Source organism: Varanus komodoensis, unplaced genomic scaffold (genome assembly GCF_004798865.1).
Source record: "Varanus komodoensis strain SLA01 unplaced genomic scaffold, ASM479886v1 scaffold9, whole genome shotgun sequence".
NCBI lineage: Eukaryota > Metazoa > Chordata > Lepidosauria > Squamata > Varanidae > Varanus > Varanus komodoensis.
Window position 1 is genome coordinate 22283864 of NW_025336598.1, and position 21043 is coordinate 22304906.

Below are 21043 nucleotides of genomic sequence, written 5' to 3' on the forward strand. Positions count from 1 at the left end.
TGGGGCTAGGGTGGGAGGGGTGTGGGAAAGTTGTAAACTACCCCCATGCCAAAAAGAGGAGCTAAAACCTTGTCTTCCTTCCCTCTATTCAATCCCTTCCTCCCTATCCTGCCCCACCACCCTGAAACTGCCCCACCACCTCTACTGGGTTCATGCCCACCTTCCAGTCTGTTGCAGATACCTTCTGCTGAGATCACCTCAGGTTATCCTGCCACAGGTTGGACGTGGGTGGTAAGCCCTGTACGACTTGGAGGTAAAACAGCAGAAATCTCATGCTGAGTTAAGTCACTCACTCATTGCTCCAGAGTTGAGTCCAAGTCGAGTCACTGATGCAACCTGATTCAGACTTGGGAGAAACTGGCTCAACTCAAGTCCCCAGTACTACTTAAATTTGTGTAAAATGTTTAAGCAACCATTTGCAAAGCCATATTGATGGTAACAGAAACATCCTGGCATTGACAAACACATAGACAGGTATCATTTTTGATTCTGGAGGGAAAAGAACTGAACTTCACAGTCAGGTTTTAATTCAGAAGTGACATGCTGCAGTTTTCCTTTGAAATTCCTTTGTTTGAGAATGGCCATTTCAGGACTAGTAATGCTACAGCCAGGGAAACTGAAATGCTCTCACACAGTTTCTGAATAATGTCTTTGTCTGGTGTCATCTATCTCCCAGAAGAGACAATACTTCTTATATCTGAGGCAGTGCACTTGAATCCACGAAAGCTTGCATCTCAATAAATAAATCAACATCTTATGGTGGCACAAGATGTTTTCCTGCTTTCGCTTGGCTTGGCTTCCTCTCTAGAAATTGTTTGTATGCAGAAGCATATAGTCATAATTTCCGTTTTGCCTTGTTGTCTGTCTTTCTAGATTAATTCCAAGTCTCTAGCCCAGTTCTGGCATTCCAGTTGTCTGAAGGGGGAGTGGGTGATCTCTTGCAGGCCCTGTTTCTTCTGCCCAATCTGTGAGCCTCAAGTTGGTTAATGTTCTCCAAGTTCCACCTTGAAGTTCAGTCCACCTTTCCCCCATTTCCAAATATTAGTTGCTGCTATTTGCACAGGGAATGTGCCTTTTATTGTTGAAGTCTGCATCCCAATACATCATTTCCATCCATGGTTAAAGCAAGGATGGGGAACCTCAGACCTGGAAACTAAATCTGGCCCAGTTTGGCTGTTCTGGCACCCCTGATGACCATGTCCTACTTCCCAGCCATTGATTATGTGCCGGTTTTCTGGCTTTTCTGCACCCCTCACCTTTCCTGCAAAAAATATTGAAATGCCTTTCCTATGACTTAGTCACTGGCAATTACAGCTGCCTGCTACTACGCACTGGTATGTTTGCATTTTGAACCACAGGCCTGCTGAATACAGAAAGGTGGCTCCCAAGGCCTTCTCCAAAATCAAATTCCACCCTCAAGCTGAGTGAGGTTCCCAGCTCCTAGGCTAATATGTGAAATGGCATTTTCCCCTGAAATAAACATTTTAATGGTGTGCTTGCTTGCTTGCTTGCTTTATTTCTGTACCACTCATAGCTGAAACTCTCTGGGTGATTTACAATGTATAAAAACAATAGCTAAAAATTTAACAAGAGTTAAAAATTAATTTAAAATCACATAGAAGAATGTTAAAAGACAATTAAAAAAAGACCCAGCCAAGAATAAAAGAAAGAAAGGTACCTAGCTAATCATGTCAGGCCTGTGAATGACCAGGGAGGTCTATAAAGGCCTTTGCAAAGAGTGCTGTCTTAACCTGGCTCCAAAATAACAAGTTTGGTGCCTGGTGAGATGCAATAGTGAGGTTGTTCCAGAAATGGAGGGCCACCCCAGAAAAGGCCTTCCCCCTACTTGCCATGCTTTGAGCCTGTCAAGGGGTTGGCCCCAGGAGGAAGGCCCCAGAGGCTGAGTGTAGTGTCTGGGTAGATCAGGGTTCGGGGAGGTGGTCCAACAGGTATTGTGGTCCCAAGCTGTGAGGGGCTTTATAAGACCAGCACCTTGAATTGGGACTGGAAGCATACAGACAGGTGGACCAGAACTGGTCTTATATGATCAGACCTCTGGGGTCCCAGTTATTAATCTGGCTGCCACATTCTGCACCAGCTGCAGCTTCTGAATCGTCTTCAAGGGCAGCCCCACACAGAGTATATTGCAGTAATCTAATTTAGAGATTGCCAAAGCATGGATTACTGAAGCCAGCTACCCCTGCCCAGATAGGGACACACCTGGATCACCAACCGAAGCTGGTAGAAGGCACTCCCAGCCACCAATGCCATCTGAGCCTCAAGTGAATGCATTTAGGAAATGATTGTGACCCAGGAATAAGTGAGCTTTGCCTGAAAGATACGTTCAGGGACATAAATCTGGTCAAAAATGAACCAAAAGGAAATCATTGTGCTCCCCTCTTTGCCACAGCTCTCTCAGCCTGACATCCCTCCACTCCCTGGAGGATCAAGGTGCGCAGGCAGGCACTGCTGTTATGTATCCTGGCTCTCCAAGCCTTTTAGACCCCATGCAATCAAAGCTCCCCATCATGCAGGGAGGCACATGGCAGCAGTATGACAGCCAAATGTGGCCCAAACCCATCTGCAAGATACATTATCATCACCCACCTAAGAATCCCACATGGGGTCAATGTGCGTGCAGATATGATTGCGTGAAAGTGCCTGAGAAATATTCTGACAGGGCTGGTAGCAAATGGATGCTGCACATTATGTGTTATTAAATAAAGCTGTTCCAAAGAAGAGCCTAGAAGGGGAAAACATCAAGCCTTTGTCTCCTCTTTTGGAGCCAGCCCTCCTACAGGCCTGCACAGAGGATTCACAGCTTGTCAGGGATGGCATAAATAAAATGCCATTATCTTGGAAGAGCCTTTGCTTGTTTTATTTCAAAAAGGTCTCAGCTTCCTTGTTTCGATAAAAATAATGGAAAAATGTTTCTACTTCAGACCTTAATTTTTAAAATTAGAGGTGCTCAGGGGCATGACCGAATGGTTACTACCCCTCTTCTCCAGAAACCTTTCTTTTGATGTCTCCATTCGAATGAGCAGAAATAGCATGTGGTAGTGTTCTTCCTGGAGTGTACCACTTTGGTGGGGAGCTGGGTACTAGAATTAATCACAGATATTTTGGACTACAAGACCAAAGATCATACTGGCTGGGGATTTTAGGGGTGGTAGCCCAATATTTCTGGAAGCAAGCAGCTTACAGAAGGCCATTCTAGGCAGACCATGGATGCAATCAAAACACTGAAGTCACACCATGTTCAGTAGGAACAAGTTAATCATATACAGTGCTTAATTCTCTCATTGCAACTGCTAGGTCTTATTAAAAGTACTTAACTAGGCTTTTGTAAGTGACTTACTTCTATGTGTTAAAGTAACACTGTTTTCTAAATCTCTTGTTTCAATATGTCCCCTCTTTCCCCACCCACCCAATACACTAAGAAATACTACCAAGTGCTAACCAAGTGCTAACCAAGTGCTAAAAGAAGAATACAGACTGGTAGCACAGAAGTGCAGGAATGACATCAGGAAGGCTAAAGCTGAGAATGGGCTGAGACTAACTAAACACACACACACACCTTTTTTGCAGGTATGTTCACAATAAATGACAGAGAAAATAAACAGTGGTTCAACTTATCAAATTGGTAACACACGACAAAGAAAAAGCCAAAGTGCTCAATTTCTACTTTGGTTCAGTCTTTTCCCAAAAGCAGGTCTAAAACACCCCTGACAGAAATGAAGTACAAACCAAAGGATCAAAATGGAAGCTTGAGATTAAGAAACAAATGGTCAAGAAACACCAAATTTCTTTGAATGAGTTCCAATCTGCAGGGCCTGGTGGGTTGCATCCTAGGGTAATAAAAGAACTGGCTGAGGAACTCTCAGAACAACTATCTATTATCTTTGAGAAATCATGAAGGATGGGTGACGTGCCAGATGACTGGAGGTGGACTAATTTTGTCCCTATTTTCAAAAAGAGCAAAAAGGAGGATCCTAAGAACTACAGTCCAGTTAGACTGCCATTAATTCCTGGGAAAATTCTAGAGCAGATAATAAAGAATTCAGTCTGTAACGCATCTTCAAGACAATGAAGTAATTACTGGAAGCCAGCATGGATTTATCAAGAAGAAGCTTTGTCAGACTAATCTGATATTTTTCCATTGGGTAACCTCCCTTGTGGATTGCGGTAATGCTGTGGACATAATATGTCATGATTTCATTAAAGCTTTTGACAAAGTGCCCCATAACATTTTGATCAGCAACTAGCTAAAAGTGGGCTAGATGGAACAAGTATCAAGCCCATGGTCTGCTATAGGCTCAGATTCAAAGAGTGCTTCTTAATGGCACTTTCTCAGACTTGGAAAGGTAACAAGTGGGGTACTGCAGGGATCAGTCCTGGGCCCAGTATTCTTCAACATTGACTTGGATGAAGAGGTGCCAGGAATGCTGATCAAATTTGCAAGATGACACACATTTGCAAAGACACAAGATGACAGAAACAAAATTCAGAATGATCTTGGCAGGCTGGAACGCTGGACTGAAAGCAACAGAATGAAATTCAATAGGGACAAATGCCAAGTTCTGTGCCCCGGTAAGGGAACCAAATGCACAGTTACAAGATGGGAGGCACTTGACTCAACAAATCTACCTGTGAGAAGGATCTTGGAATTGTTGTATACAGGTTGAATATGAGTCAACAGTGTGACATGGCTGCAAAACAAAGCTAAAGTTACATTGGGCTGCATTAATAGAAGTAAAGCTTCCACATCACGTGAGGTTCTAGTTCCCCTCCATCTAGCACTAGTTAGGCCCCATCTTGAGCCCTTGTCTGACTCTCGGCACCACACTTCACAAAAGATGCAGACATTCTGGAAAAGTTCAGAGGAGGGCAACAAAGTTGACCAGGGGACTGGAAACAAAGCCCTATGAGGAGAGGTTGAAAAAGTTGTGTATGCTTAGCTATGAGAAGATTGAGGGGAGATATAATAGCAGTTTCAAAATATTTGACAAGCTGCCACACAGAGGAGGGCCAGGATCTCTTCTCAAACATCCCAGAGTGCAGGACATGGAATTTTAAGTTGCAGGAAACAGGATTCTGGCTAGACATCCGGAAAAAAATCCCGACTGTTCGAGCAGCATGACAATGGAACCAGTTACCTGGGGAGTTTCTGGGCTGTCCCACACTGGAGGTATTCAAGAGGTGGTTGGACAGCCATATGTCAGGGATGCTTCAACTTGGGGTCTTGCATTGAGCAGGGAGTTGGACCCAGTGGCCTTATAGACGAGCTCCACAATTCTGTGAGTCTAAACCTTGGTGTCAGAACGACATTCATCCCATAGAGAAATGGACATCACACCAGTCCATAGAATCATAGAATAGAAGAGTTGGAAGGGGCCATGAAGGCCATCGAGTCCAACCCCCTGCTGTTGCAGGACACTGTTACACCATCTCACTCAGATGGCTGTCCAGGTTCTTTTTGAATGTCTCCAGTGTGAAGAGACATATGATTTTATTTCCCACTTTCCCTCTGACTATACTTTGGAACCCACCTACGGTTTCAAAGCCTGTGTTAAAAGCAAGTTGAGATGATCCAATAAAATATTTTAATTACCTACTTTCACAGAAACTTGTGAGACCTTTAGGAACTTCAACTCCACATTCTCAGGTCACTGAGCAAGGGAGTCTATGGAGCACGGATCGGGGGCTGAAATTGAGAAGGATAAATGTTATATCTGCTGAGCTACTGAGCAGGGAATAGAGTCAATGGCCTAACAGATTGTTCTCCGAAGCCTGATTAGTCAGTTTAAAATTGCTTGTAGGAGGTCAGAATAGGTAACAGCATAAAGCTATATGCTAGCACTCTGTTATGCACTTTTGAAGCTGGCATCAGGTTCTTGGTCTGGAAAGACATTAGCACCTAATTAATTGAGAATTGGTTCAGTCGCAAGAACTGAAGGGAAGGCTTTAACAAGGGTTTACTAGGGTTGAACCCTGAGATCCTTAGTACAGGCAGAACCAAGAAAGAAAGAAAGAAAGAAAGAAAGAAAGAAAGAAAGAAAGAAAGAAAGAAAGAAAGGAGGGAGGGAGGGAGGGAGGGAGGGCGGGGGGGCGGGGGGGGGGGCGGGCGGGCGGGCGGGCAGGCGGGCAAGAGCAGGAGGGCGGGCGGGCAGGCGGGCAAGAGCAAGAGAGCAAGAGCAAGCAAGAGCTAGATATATATGAACACATCTCATTTTGTCACTGTTTCTGAACAACTGAAGTTTAATATGTAAATACTTTGGCCTTCCCCGGTCATGTTTTATTGGGTTATTCTGAAGTATAATTGTTCTACAGGCTTTGTTTTATAGCAGTGCATATTTTAATGAAGTATTGTTTTTATTATGGTATTGGCTTTTATTATATGACTGTTATTGTTGAAAGCTCCCTTAGAAGGGCTTCTGCCCTGAAAGACAGCCTGCAAATATATTTAAATAGATGCATAAAATATAGTATGAATACTTTTGTGGGGTTCTCTCTCAACGACAATCTTATGAGACTGGTCAAGCTGAGAGTGGATCACACCCAAAGTCATCCTGTGAGCTTCATGGCCAACTGGAAACTAGAACCCAGATCTTCCTAATGCCAGCCCAGTGCTCCCTCCATCACACCACACTGGCTCTCTCCTCCTGAGAAGAGAGAGGCAAATGGAAAATGCCCAGGAAATGCTTCAGGCGTCAGTTTTGCGCTCCAGGGAAGAGCAGTCTGCCTTCAGTTGCCATCCAGCTCAGCCTAAAAGAGGGCAGAAGGGCAACAGTTTTCTTCCCAGTAGCTCTCTACTCTGTCCCTTGACCGTAGACAGCTGGTTGTGCCCCAGTGTCTGGTATTCCCTAATGAGCTGCAGTGAAATCTAATGTTCACCCTGCTAAAAGCAGACTAAATGAAACAAATGCCGTTGTACTTCTGGCTATCTTCAGTCCCCCGTTTTCAGTGGATTTACCCTATGCAGGAACAACACTGGATTTGACCCATAGCATTTTAGAAGGTGAACTGCTCCACAGCTTTTCCCCACATCCAACCTGTCTCATGGCATGAACGGCAGCAGGGAAAGTGGCCTGCCGGGGAAACTGGTGATTTCCACTTTCCCCACAGTTAGGGGACAGGTGTCTATACAGTGCTTGGTACAGCTCTTCCCCATTCTCTTATCTGTCTTCCTCCCCTCCTGCCCAAAGACAGATTCAAGTAGCACTGAGATTGTTTCTTCATGTAAGATCTAGCTGTAAGGGTGCAATCCACCCTTGAACAAGTTACAAAAAAATTAAAAGAATTTCACAATGCTGGAATACAGGCACTCTGAACTTGGGTTTATTTTACTTTTAAAGGGAGACAGGGAGGTAAAACCAGCATATCTTGACAGTTTCAACAGCTGCCTTAGCTTCTCCCTTCCAAGCATTTTGAACCAATGAATCATAGGATCCCCCATCAAATGACTCCTTCAGGATATAATAAGGTACTGAGTACTGGAGGAGCCTCCTTTGGAAACAAAAAAGTCATGAGGTCAGGTTGAAATTGACTAGGAAAATGGGGTGGGTACCTTCTCTAGCAATGCTGCGAAAGTGACCAGAAGCAGAGGGGGAGTTTGAAATTGACTAGAAAAGGTCAATGAATTCACTTGACAAGTTGTGAAACTCTGAAGATTGACAGTCCCACCATAACTATGCACACTGTGATCTACAGGCCCTGCAGGAACACTTTAAAAGACATTATTTGAAACACACACACACAGAGAGAAAACAAGTGCTAAAATCAGTGGTGCTGAAAACACCTACGTCAAAATTATGATTAGCAGTAGTATTCATTTCATTTCTATACCATCTAATACCCAGAGCTCTCTGGGCAGCTCACAGTGGTTCATAAAATAAGTACAATAATAAAAATATGTAATAAAATACAAATAGAAAATAAAATTCTAATGTGGCAAAATATTGTATAAAATTCCAATGTACAAAATGTTAAAGTGTAACAACTAAGACAATTTCAATAAAAACTAGACCAGTTAAAACAGTTGACATGCTAGTATAGTTAACAACAGTATATGCTATTAGATGCCTGGGAGTAGAGACCAGTCAGTAGAGGCCAAAACTGATGCCAAAAGGATGACAATGTTGAAGCCACGGAGACTTCAGCAGGGAGATCATTCCATGATTGGGAGCCACCTCTGGGAAGAACCTCTGAGGAAGGCCTCAGATATAGATCATAGTGCCTGGGTAGGTTCCAGGGAGAGACATTCCATCAGGTACTCTGGTTCCAAGCCATGGCAGAAGAAGGGGAGATGAGCATGAGGAGTAGAAAATTACTTCTTAGTCAACTGAGTCACACCCACAGTGCGGATGGAACCTAGTGGCATGACACACCAAAGCAGAAGACATTGATGTGTCCAATGTTGGGAAAAGGCTGCACACAAGAAAGAAATCATTGCCCCTGTACTTCAGACCATTTCATCCTCCCTGCTTCCTGAGAATATGTCTGCACAGCTCTGGTTGCTACTCTTGCATGCCATTGAGACAGGATTGAAATGCTTCCAAGGCCATGGGCTCAGCCACAGCTGCTTAGTGGCTCCAGAGGCCATGAGCAATACAACACAGCAGTCTCTTGGTTGGTCCTGATAATATAGATACAGATACGTACGAAACAGGTCTTATAAATCTAGAGGTCACTTGATGTCCAAGGAAGTATTGCTGATCCCATATATGAAGGGCTGAGCGTAGCTCCTCATGTAACCACGAACAACATATTCAATGTGATAATGATTTGAGTTTCTAGAAGGGAAGATAATTTGGAGGAAATAATCTGACCAGGATTCATGAGAGCTGCAATCTAGCCCATCTGAGGGACCTTATATTTGAGAAGGCAACAGTCACATGATTGTTGGGTGTAGATATGCAGTCTTGTGCTCCTTAGAGTATGAGCAGGTAAGTTGTGACCCTCCAGATGGTTTCATTTCCTCCCATCCTTTCTGACTCGGGTGGCTGGGGATGATGGAGGTTGAAGTCTGAGAACATCCAGAGGGCCAAAGGTTATCCACCCCTGTTTTAAAGAAAGTTGAAGATAAGAAAGTCTTAATGCTGCCTGGGTAGAAAATAATTTAGAGACAAATGGTAACCCCTCTTGAACTCAACATGAAAAAATAAACACGCTTTCTTATTTTTAATGTTCTAGTTCCATGTTCAAGATTGCTGAAGGTGAAATTTAAAAGATGAAGTATCTTAAAAAAAGAATTCCCATGTTGAACAAACATGTCAAATTCAGGAGTAGACTGACATGGAAAATCCTTTCCTGCTCATCATAGCTGAAATGCTTCCAGATGGACAGTTCCTAATGCTGCCAGTCACAAGGCACTGCAAAAATTATTGTGCTTTCTCTTTAACAGAATTTTTTTTCTGGTGAGAAACAAGATGGGGAAAGCAATGGGGAAAAATTGATTACAGACTGAAACCCATGTTTAGACTCCCATAAAATTCCATGAATGATTTGCACCACACAGCCTCATCTTACAGCACATCTGTGGTTTTGTGGCCAGTGTTGCACTGCCTGCTCAAATAAACCAGATCTTCAATGCATGCATCTCTGTTGCAGAAATTGGGGTATGGGCCCTTTCCATAAGGAAGCATTACGTGGCAATTCTGACTTTTTTCTGTAAGACTTTCTGTGATAAGAAAAAAGTGGTAACAAGTGGTGGGGGACATCATCTGGATGCCTCTCCAAACAACTTAAATTTTGTGAATGAGGGAGAGAATGATGGCACTATAAAAGCAACATCTGGAAACACCCTAAAATCTATACAGGTTTCATTAAACCCATTCTGTCTGCTAAAGAACAGACTGTCAAGAACATTTGCTCTGTCATCTGCTCATTGATGGCAGGGGAGGATGTACAAGAATTGTGTTGCATTTGAATGTGTGTGCATTAGCACTAATGCAGAAGTGCAAATCTGAGCCAATACCCCCAAAGGGGGTGGCGGGGAGCTCCGCAGAAACCACGCAGCTTGGAAATGCTGGTCTACAGATCAGCTTCATCAAAATCCAAAGTCATTTGAATCTGTTGTAATTTTCTCTGACATCCCTAAGTAAGCTCAAAGTAGCCATCTCCCACCTTACTTAAGAACTGCTTTGTCAGACCAGAGCACCTAGTCCAGCGGGTTGTTTCTAATGGTATATCACAAGGTGCCTCAGAAAAGGTAAGAAATCAGTGGCCAATGCCAGTATTTCTATGGCTGTTTCACCTATGTTTTTGCAGGGTGTTTTGTTTTGGGGCTGTATTTTATTTAAAAAATACAGCACCCTAGTCTTTTAAATGCTGGTATATGGTCCAGAATGCATTGGTCACTGGGAATAATAATAAAAATATAGAAAAATGTCCCCAGCATCTGATAGTCATTAGTGTACTTCCCCACTAGACCTCTTTCTCTATGAATTTTCGTAGAGCTATATAAACTCCTGTCACCTTGTCTTGCAATTATTTTTCTGCCCTTTCAACTTCTGCCTGGGGAGGGCAAAGAGATAAGCACACACAGCAGTGCAGGCCAGCTGTGATCATGGCTCACTAAGGCATCTGGCTTTCTGGCAAGAGGCAGCCCACTTGTTATCAATTACCTCTTCATTAGCATTCCAACCATGTCTGGAAACAGAAGAATGCATTAACCTTTCTGAGGGGCGTGTGCCTCCTCCTTTTTCCCAAATATCATAGGGTAGAGGTAAGACGAAACAAAGAACGCTTCCCCATGGCTTCCTCATTTTCCATGCAGATACTCCAGGCTTCAGGCATATCTCTTGCAAGTGTAGTTTTTGCAGCTCCACCCTTCCCTTCCCAAAGCAGCATGACATATCACCTTCCCATCCCATCTATGCTGTGCAGCCTCTTAAAACAACAAACATGAACAAAAGCATGGCACTCCCTCACACGCCTCTCCCAACCCAATATCCCAACTGGGAGGAGGCTGTGCAGTTCCTGCTTGCTCTTGCTAACTGACGTGTAGTGCCACATGCAGAGCTGGACATGGATCGTGGAAATGGCTAGCCTGCATCGTGGAAATGGCTAGCCTGAATCCGCCCTTGCAGCAACACAGTGAGGCGGATTCTGCACAGTGGCCCAAATCCTCCCTCTGTGCCCCCAAGGGAGAGCGGCGGCGGCTGGACAGTGGTGGCAGCTCCTTGCAGACAGCTGCTGCTTCCACAGGGTCACTTCCGCTTGCTTTCCCTCTGCAGCAAAGAGTGGTCAAGTGACAGTCTCCACCATCATCTGGGATGGCTTGCCCAGTCCCCCTGCAAAGTCCCCTGCCCTCCTGCACTTGCACGGCCTGGCTCCTTTTGCGTCGGACAGGAAGGGCAGGGCTGAGCAAAAGCCATCCTGCTTGCCCGGGGCTGTTCCCACTGTGGAGATGAGGGACTGAGTGCTCCGAGGGTGGCTTCTCCTTGGGAAAGGAGCTGCCGCTCTGACTGCCCGCTCTGCCTACCCTCCCTCTCGGGCCTGCATGGAGAGCTGAGTTCCTAGGCATTGGTGCTGCTCAGGCTGGGCTTTGGGGCCAGATTCCAGAGCCTTGAAGCCTGAAGTGAGGGAAGATGACCACACAGAGTGGCAGGTGATGAGGGCAGGGGACACCGGTTCTACTTCAGTGTTATAAGTGGAGTTAAAATGCAAAACTGTGTGTGTGTTTTTCTATTTTCGATCAGAGTTGGCTAATACTGATGCTATTGTTCTAATCTGAGAAATGTAGAGGGGAATTTAAACCTGCAGGGTGGGGGGAGAGCAAAATGTTAGTTGTATACTTCATGGTCTACTTATTATTTATTTAATTCTATTTCTGTGGTGCTGCATTACCCAAAGGTGGTCTGGGTGGCTTACAGTGAAGTAAGACGCATGGGTGTCTGAAGGTGCCCACCACCCCCATAAGACCAAGAAGATCAGGGTCTAAACCGACCTGGCTGCACCACTTCTCCTTGGCCCTCATCTCTACCACCATGCTCAGAGGGAAAGTACTGGTGCTGAAGGGATGAGGCGGCTGCAGCTTTGATGAGCATCCCTCTAAGCCGCTCGGCCAGGGGGACTGAGGGGAGGTCAGAGCAACACCGGAGGCCCGAACCTGGCGGCTGGAGAGGCTGCTGCCTTCCCGTGCTTGCGCCACTCCTCTTCCTCGCAGCAGCGCTAAGACTCGAGAGAGGCGGCGGTGTGGGTGAGGCGCGGAAGAGCGCCTTGGTCTGGGGGCCCCTTCCTCTCCCCCGGCCCGCCAGCCTCTCTTATCCAGCCTGTGCTCGGCAGGGGAAAGCACCGCTCCCTGCCCGGCTGCCTCCCCTTCTCCTTCTGAGCGAGGGCGACTTCCCCGACGCGCACGCGGGAAGGCAGCCGGCGCAAGGTGCCAGCCGGCGCGGCCTCCCTTGACGCCTGAAGGGGAGTGGCAGGGAAGGGAGGGGCGAGGCGAGGCGAGGCGAGCCCGGCGCCGGCCTCAGACTGCACGGGCCGGGACGGGAGGCGGAGGGAGGCGGATCGGGCCGGCGCGGGGCGCGGCTGCCATTGGACGCCTGAAGCCCGCCCTTGCCCCCCGTGGCTCGCCGGCGCCCGGCAGCCTCAGCAGCCATGTGCGACGCGGGCTGCCCCGGCGTTGCGCCCCAGCTCGGCCCGGCCGGCGGAGGAGAGCCCGCGCCCGCGATCCCGCAGCCCGCGCAGCCAGCGGGGCAACTTCCTCGGCGCCGCGGCTGCGGATCGCTCGCCCTGAGCGCGTCGCCGGGGCTCCGCGGAGTCTTCGGATATTGGGCCGATGCCCGCGCATGCGTCGCGCGCTCCTCGGCATCATAGCCCTCGCCTGTGGATCGAAAGTTGCATTCCTTGAATCTGGACGGGAGGGGGGCGGGGAGCGCGCAGGGGGGAGGGCGAAGGGGGGAAAGAGACAGGAAAGAGGCAGCAACTCTCCACCCGGAGGAAGGAATGTGGGCAGTTCGGCTCCGGGAGTGCGTGGGGATCGTGCTCTTGCCCGCGATGATCGCCATGGTCTGCTGTGCCAAGAGGTGAGCGCGGCGCTTGGACGCGGCCGGGCGGGCGGGCGGACGTGTGTCCGCATGAGGTCCCGTCCACCGGGAGCCGCACTCCGCGGGCTCGCTTCTCGCTCCCCTGGGAGGCTCGGGCGGGGGACGGGGCGGTCTCGCTCCGTGTGCGTGTCCCTGTGTGCGTGCTCTTGTCCTAAAGGCTCTCCTGTCTGCCTTGTTCCACCTCAGCGTGAATGAGCCCAGCAACATGTCCTACGTGAAAGAGACCGTGGACAGATTGCTCAAAGGATACGACATTCGCCTGAGGCCGGATTTTGGAGGTGAGTCTCCTTGGGGTTGTTTACGGCGGAAAAAGGAGGGGGCTGCGTTGCGGTTTCCTGGAGGCAAAGGTCACTCGGATTGCGGTGGCTCGGTCCTTCCCTCACCACGCACCCCTTGCGTATGCAACCCCCTGACACACACACTCTGACATATCACGCATGCACACACAAGAGACGCACTCCTACAGTTACTCCAAACATATGGCCCTCACGAATAGCTTTTACTAGATCGAGGGGCTTTCAGCTTTCACAGAGCTGTTCTTCATACAGGAAAAAGAGTGCGGTGACATTTCAGCACCACACGTACACGTTGGCAGAGAGGCACAGGAGTGTGGTCTTCTGCCTCCTTTGCATGGAAACGCGCGCGCGCACACGCGCGAAATTCCACTTTTTTTTTTCTTTCCTGGTTTCCAGGCTCTCCCGTTGATGTTGGGATGAGAATAGAGATCGCCAGTATAGATATGGTCTCAGAAGTCAACATGGTGAGTACTCGCTGGGAATGAGCTGTACCAAGTCTTGGGTTGCAGAGCAGGGTGACAGGAGGGAAGGAAGCTGAACGGTGTCCTCCAGAGAGCAGAGATTTGCCGAGTGTAATGCTGACGGGTCCTCTCGTGTGCTGGAGAGAGAAATCAGTTCGGGGAGAGTTTGGCTGCCGCCTCGTTCTCTTTACACACACAGATGGTGGGTTCCCCCCACTTCCAAATGGGGAACAGCGCCATCTGCCGACCGCCCTGAGGCGCCGATTTTCAGCACCGCGGACAGCGACCTGTTTCTAGGCTTTTCTCGTATTCCTGGGCTTTTTTCTCCGTGGTGCCTATTTAAAAAGGGGCGTTTGGTGCGGGGAGACTGAGCGAAGCCAAGTGGTTCTGCACAGGTGGGGGCTTTCTGGGGTCAGATGCTGAACAGAGAAAATAAGGCTGGGGGCAAAGGCTATGGATCTCCCCACAATTGGTATGCAACTGGTTGCTTTTTCTATTCTTGCTGCTGCAACTTTCATTGCAGCCATCTGACTCTCTGGATTCAGGTTGGGGCAGCACAGTAGAAAGGACAAGATATTTCTATTAAGAAATTGCATCTATTTTCTTCTGGCTTCAGGTAGGGGGGGAATAAAAGGTCCCTGCTCTATCTGTTGATTGGCTAAACAGCAGTGATGGTGCTATTGCATAAATGATGCTGCTGCTCAGCGGGGCTGACAGCTGCATTGCTGCCTGAGATATCAAAGCCTGCTGATAGCCCCCTAAGGGTCTGGCTGTCTCTTGTGAAGATGAACTGTAATGGCTGAGTGATGATTGCTGAATATCAGTGCAGACCTGAGCAACTTCTGCCGAGTAATAAAAAGGGATGACAAGAATTAAGCATGAAGGTCTGAATGACCTGATTCAAGCCACAAGGCTCAACAGAACCTGTCCTTTGGTGGTTCGTGATTGCTCCTGGACAATGAGGGTAATGTTATCTTTAGTTACTCAAGCTTCATAGACGTAGATCCTGCTTTGTCAACTAGTCTTCAAAGTGGTGCAAAACATTTGTAAACATACAATGGATACGCCAGTATGCAACAAAACCAACTAGAAGCTAGTTCCTGGGAGTGGATATTGTTACATGGGCCTATGTTGGGAAAGAGAAGAGTCCAGCTGGAATGGAAGTAGGCATCTGGTGTTGTGCTCATGTACCTCCTTTTCTCCATGTGTAATATGAGCAAAAGTCTGAATGACCAATTCAAACTACTATTTTAGTATTGATTTCCACCCACTTTTTAAAAAACTGAAAGCGGTTACAGATATAGTTGTGCATATTCATTTCCACACACATAAACACACCCCTTTTCTTGGTTTCTGAGACATAGGCAAGTATTTGCTCTGTTTCAGTGGTGAATTTCTTGTATGTAATTTTAGAGTTATGATTTGAATGATGTGCAAATGTTGTACTATTTTATATGGACTGTTAGCTAATTTGGACTCCTTGTAAGAAAGGACAGAATCTAAATCAAATAGATTACGATGATCATGATGATGATATTCATTAGGCATCACATCTTTCTTCCAGCTCCACATCTTTATTTCAAATTCTGAACAGCAGAAGATTCTGCAGAAAAGGAGCACTTGGAGAGGAAATCTCTTCCAGATGCTGTCTTGTCCAAAAAATTATTCCACAGAGCTGTCCTAGGCAACAACCTCTCCCGCCCTCCCTCCCTCTCTGGCTTTGTTTCATTTTTCCTTTCTACATGCATATCATTTATCCATGACATTCTGTACATGAGTACTTGAAGTTACTTACAGCACAAACTACCTAAATCACAATAAACCTCAAATAGGGTTACTTAGTAGTAAACATATCCTTCCATCTAGTTCTGAGTACCAGAATCCAAGTAAAATTTGGATGTTTTGAATGTGGTGCACTGTAAAATACTTAGGAGAAAGTGGCTATAAATGAAACCTTTTCTCTTCTATATTGGATTATGGTAACCAAATTTTCATGCCTGAAAAATCAAGTCTTCCGGTGGGGGGGGGGGGATGGTCAGGATGTCAACGGTCAGGATCTGCACATGGGCCAATCTGTTCCTTTTGACAAAAAGCCCTACAAATAATGTTTCATCTAACCTGACACAACTTTCTACTACCCTTCTTCTGAGTGTGAAATTGTAGAGTGAAATTAATGCTGCCCTAGCAGAGCTGGAGATATTGTTCAACGAGGAGCCTAAATTCCATTTGCTTTTATGGCTTGTTCATGTGGCGAAATACACCTGCCAGCATTTGGGGATTCCCTTCTGGGGTGCGGCTATGTGGGAGTGCCATGATGAGTGCCCATCAGGATTCACTACCCCAACAGCACAGGAAACCAAATGGCAGAGCCCAGCCTGTCAATTAATTCTTCACATTTGCTATTGAGCCAAAGGGCTGATTTCTACAGTGATAAATCATATATGTTAAATAATGCCTTATGAGCAACCCGTTGCAATGTCCGGCTAACATCACAATAAGGAATCTACCACCTTGGGAAGCTGGAACTGGTTGACTGATTCCCTGCCTTTCAGAACAAGTAATGCAAGCCAGAGCCATTGCATCTTTTTTTCCTAATTGCTCAGCAGAAGTCCTTCATACCACACAAGATACAATCAAGCTTCTCCCATACCTAGAAGTTGTGAACTTCATGGATTGACAACCTCTTCAGCTGGAAGGGGAACAAATATTTTGGAATGCAGTTCCTTGGGAGCCTGTTAATTCATATTCTCTATTAAAGTGGAGTGATATATCTAAGTAGGACCTGTGCTCTCCCTATCTCACCGTAGCTGCACTTATTTTTCAAGATGGTGAGCAGACCATGAGCTTCCTACCTTGAGAACACATGGGGCAGTTACACTTTATAAAATTACAGTTACATTTGATTATTTTATTTTTTTTCCAGCAGTTCACTTCATTGAGCAATATCATTGTAAAGATATTAGACTAGTCTTGGTTTTGAGTTCTGATACATTCATGTAATCAGTGTGCTCTTAGTCTCTATCCCAGAATGGCTGTGACCCTGCAGTGCATCGTTCTCCATGATGAATGGAAAGAAATGTAAGCAATTCACACCAAGAGACTGAAGATGCTTCTTAGTTAAGGTGCCCCTGTATAAACCAAAGGCCCTTATTGATCTAAAACATGGCTGTTCATCCTTTCTCCATCAGAGGGCTGAATTTCATTTCAAAGAAGCCCTTGGGGACTGCATTCCAGTGGCAGGCAGGCTAAAGACAACCTGGACCAGGTCAAATTACTGTCGTATTTTAGCTTAAACCTCTTACTGCCAGTAACTAAGCCTTAGAGGAGGCATTTCAAGTAGGGAAAAACCTACACAAAAGCTGGGAAAATTCCAAACAATGGATAGTTGGAGCAAAGGGACATGGCCAGGTGAAGGAGGAAAGGTTCTCCAGGAGCCACGGAGGGCCAGAATGGGACAGTAGGAGGGCTGGTTTTGGCTTCCAAGTGAGCCTAACGTTCTCTACCCCTCTTCTAAATGGAGGCCTTTGTTTAAATCAAGTGGAGTATTTTAAGAGTGTATCTGAACTTATATTTCATTATTTTAATTAAAAGTCTTGTATCACAACTTTCCTCCAGAAGGACCAGAAAGCAGCTTTTGACATAATATTACAAGTACCAGTAAAATAAAAATCCACAATACAACAATAATAATCTAACCTAAAACAGCAAGTGCATTGAGTTGGCAGCCAAAAACCATCTTCAACTAACACTTAAAGGTATTTGCAGTGTAGAGTATTCTACGCTTCTCCTAGGATGGAATTCCACAGTTTCCATAATTGTTATCAAGTATTAAAAATCTACCTAAAGTAATTTATTTATTGCAATCAAAATAATGTTTTGTAATAAATTATCTTGGCATATACTGCTTTTTAAAGAAAATATGCAACGTGAACCTGAATTGACATCAAGAGCGATCTTTTAAAATCTGCTGAGAATCTTCCTGTTCCCCAAAGAAATCTCATTGTTCCTCCTTAAAGAAATGGTTTCCCTCTACCCCTAATCTAGCTAAATGATGTGTAATAACATGATCTAGACATGAAGAAAATGGCAAGAGTAGAACAACAAAGAAAGCCATGCCAAATGTCCTTGGTGCTGAAGGACAGCCAAATAACATCAAATTGACAGAAACTGCACAGGGAGAGTGGTGTGGCAAAACTGTTGATGGAAATATTTAGCAGCTGCCACGAGGTCCTTGCTAGTGGATCAGTGAGTGGAGGCAGTGTGGCATCATGACTGAGTCCATATTCTTGTCCCCATTCAGCCATAAAGCTCCCTGGGTGATTTTGGGCCAGTCTCAGACTCTCAGCTTAACCTGCCAGGATAAAATGAAGAGGAGGAGAGCCTTGTTCACTAAGTTGGGTTTCTTGCAAGAGGAAAAAAGGCAAGGTGTGAATGTGATGGTGTGATGATGAGGAGGAATACCATTACAATAACAACAACGATGATGATGGAATCCTTTCAAGAAAGTCCTTACCAGAATTTTGGATAGAGCAATGAGACATGAATTAATTCCCAAGTGCAAAGCAAGAGAATCCACAGAACCATAAGCCAGTCAGATCTCTCTGTACAACACACACAATTCTGGCGTCTCTCATCTCAAACCAATTTGAGGAGCATTGAATTGTTCATGGTGCTCTTAACAACAGAGGTGAATGGAGGCCTAAAAGTTCCAGCACTGCAGTGAGCGACTAATCAGCCTTACAGTTGTGATGTTCATTCCTGGCTTTTGTGACTGTTCCAGTCCACTCTGGCCCATGAGACAGGCAATCACAAATCTCTTTCCTCCTCTAAGGAAGATGCAATCTCAGCCTTTTAGCACAGACATCATTTATCCAAGAAGCCTGCGCCAGCTCCATTTTCTCCATTCTCACTGCACCGCTCAGCTCCATGCTGGCGCTGCCACCTCCTCCCCAGCACTTCCTCAAATCTCAGTTCTTCGGTGCATGTTGCTTCTGCTTTCCATCATCCTGACTTTCATGTAGCCCCACTGCCTCCTTAGCATTCAAATATCTCTTCCTGCTTTTTTGCCAACAACAGGTGGACATGTCCAGTGGTGCAATTAGATAATTTCGGATTATAGAGACAATGGTCTTAATGGTGGCAGAAGAGCCATGTGTATTCTTCATTTGCAAAGTACACAGCAAACATCTCTCTCCACCTCCAACCACACTGACATTTTTGGCATCTGGGCCCTTTTGCCTGTGGCCCCACCACCAGCAAGAGCGTCTCCTAAATTGAATTTGGTCCTTGGGTTGAAAGAGGTTCAACACCTCTGGTGCAGGGAATGCTGAGACAAGCACAATTGTGTTGTGTGCTTCTTATAGACTGGTTAGCAGGGGGTGAGTCTGTCTAGAAACTTCGTATGGACCTGATTCAGTGCCATGGCAGAAAACCAGAAGCAAATTGTACGAAGGATTCTACTGAAAGGGTCCTTTGCATTTTCCCATACTGTGATTGGATCAGCTGTGTTGATCCATGTCATCCAAATTCCCATGAGCCCAGGGCAACATCTGCACAGTTATTCACACGACTTGCGGGCATTGGATGCCCTCAGTTTCTGCATCTCAGACCTGGAGGGGAGGGAGATTCTGTATGGACAGGCCCCCATGTCACCAAGCAATTAAAAGAGTTTCTGAAATGAAAGACAATAAGTAACAGTGAATTGCAGAAGCCACAATTCCCTGCTTTAGCCAATATACAGACACTGTCCAAAACTGCATTAATGAAATTCCGTTGCATCTCCGGTTTTGTTTTTTTCTTTTGTACATAGACACTGATATCTACAATGCAAGTTTCAGGTCTACAAGGTGACCCTCTGACACAGCATCAATTAAGAGCAATCTAACAGAATTTTGCTAGAACAAAACCCTTGTGGAACATTTACAAGAATATGAAATGAGTTCATTAGCAGCAGGGTTATGACTATGACAAAGTCGATTAGTCTCTGTCAATGGGAGCTGTCTGCTTTCCTAAAGCAACATGTTCCAAGTCAAGCAGGCTGTTCATAAGAGTCATCGGAGAAGACTGGTACATTTTCTGTCCACTGGGGAAAGGAATTGGGTACAAATGTTCCCTGAAAGGGAACATCTGCACCCAACAAATTAGACAGCATTGGTATTCCTTGACATTTTCCCTAATAGCTCTTATGAACCTCTGATGAGGAGAGAGGGCAACCTCTTTCCAGGAAAATGTGGGCAACTTTCGTTATTGGATATACAAGAGTGAAGGAGTGCCTTCCAAGAGGGGAGGGGAAGCCTTGGTGGGCATGTAAAGGTGACTGCTGGAAACTGGTACTGTAGAAGAAATTTTTTACTCCAGTGCTGGAATAAAAAGGATTTTTACTCCTTTTTTACTCCAGTCTGGGGAAAAATCCAACACTCTGGAGTTGCCTAGATGACCATGCTCCCTTCCCTGCCTTCCCCCTTTCTCCAAGCCACAAATCATGGCTTCCCAGTTTTTGTGCATTTAATTTCCCAGAGGGTCAAAATGCCTCTCCTAATACGTCATCATTAGCAAGAAGAGCTTCACCCTACAGGGTGCTGCTATTTAGAGCATTTTGCCTTTGTCCTCTTCCATTTTATTTCAGCCTCACCTGCCACTAGAATGCAGTTCCTCAAGAGCTGGACCAGAACTGAATTTGACCCTCAGGTTGAAAGTGTTTCAACATCTTGCTTTACGTGGTCTCCAGATTCGGTCTGGTTTAGTCCTGGTTAGTAGTTGTTTTGTAACATCTTGGTCCTTTTATACAAGAGATGCAAAGGTGAGCTGTGTTTGTTTTGTAATACGGTTTGAATTTAACTTCTCTTATTGTAAGACCGTGAGCAAACTGGTTGAGTGGTACCCAAACTGCTAAATGAACATGCTAAAATAGCCTTTATAAGAGGGCTGAAGGGAAAGAGGAGAGGCCATGTGACACGTGCCCCAAGAACATTGTGAGGCTGCTTAGAATTTGTGGGAGGCCGGCTTCCGTGCCACAAGACTGCTGCTCATGCTAAACATCCACAGCTCAGGAAGGAAAAAGGAAATAAGGAAAGACAGCTGTAAATAGGGCATTCGTTTAAGCAACTGAGATCAGGACAACATTAGGACCCGAACCACTTACTGGGGCTTTCTTCATAATCATAGTGACTCACCAAGTGTTGCCATGGGAACGGCTATATTACATGGCACAGTCTGTCTCAGAAATACAAAAATA

General features: G+C 45.8%; 1 protein-coding gene across 2 annotated transcripts in view; it reads left to right on the top strand.

The window, feature by feature from the left end:
- The first annotated feature begins 12912 nt into the window (after positions 1-12912).
- Positions 12913-21043, top strand: part of GABRB1 (gamma-aminobutyric acid type A receptor subunit beta1) — a 95480-nt gene continuing 87349 nt past the window's right edge. For both annotated transcript variants that reach the window (XM_044418034.1, XM_044418035.1), the window contains exons 1-3: positions 12913-13031; positions 13239-13330; positions 13745-13812. In XM_044418034.1, the coding sequence (XP_044273969.1) occupies positions 12952-13031; positions 13239-13330; positions 13745-13812 (240 nt within the window). In that variant the 5' untranslated portion in view covers positions 12913-12951. The remainder of the gene's footprint in view (positions 13032-13238; positions 13331-13744; positions 13813-21043) is intronic.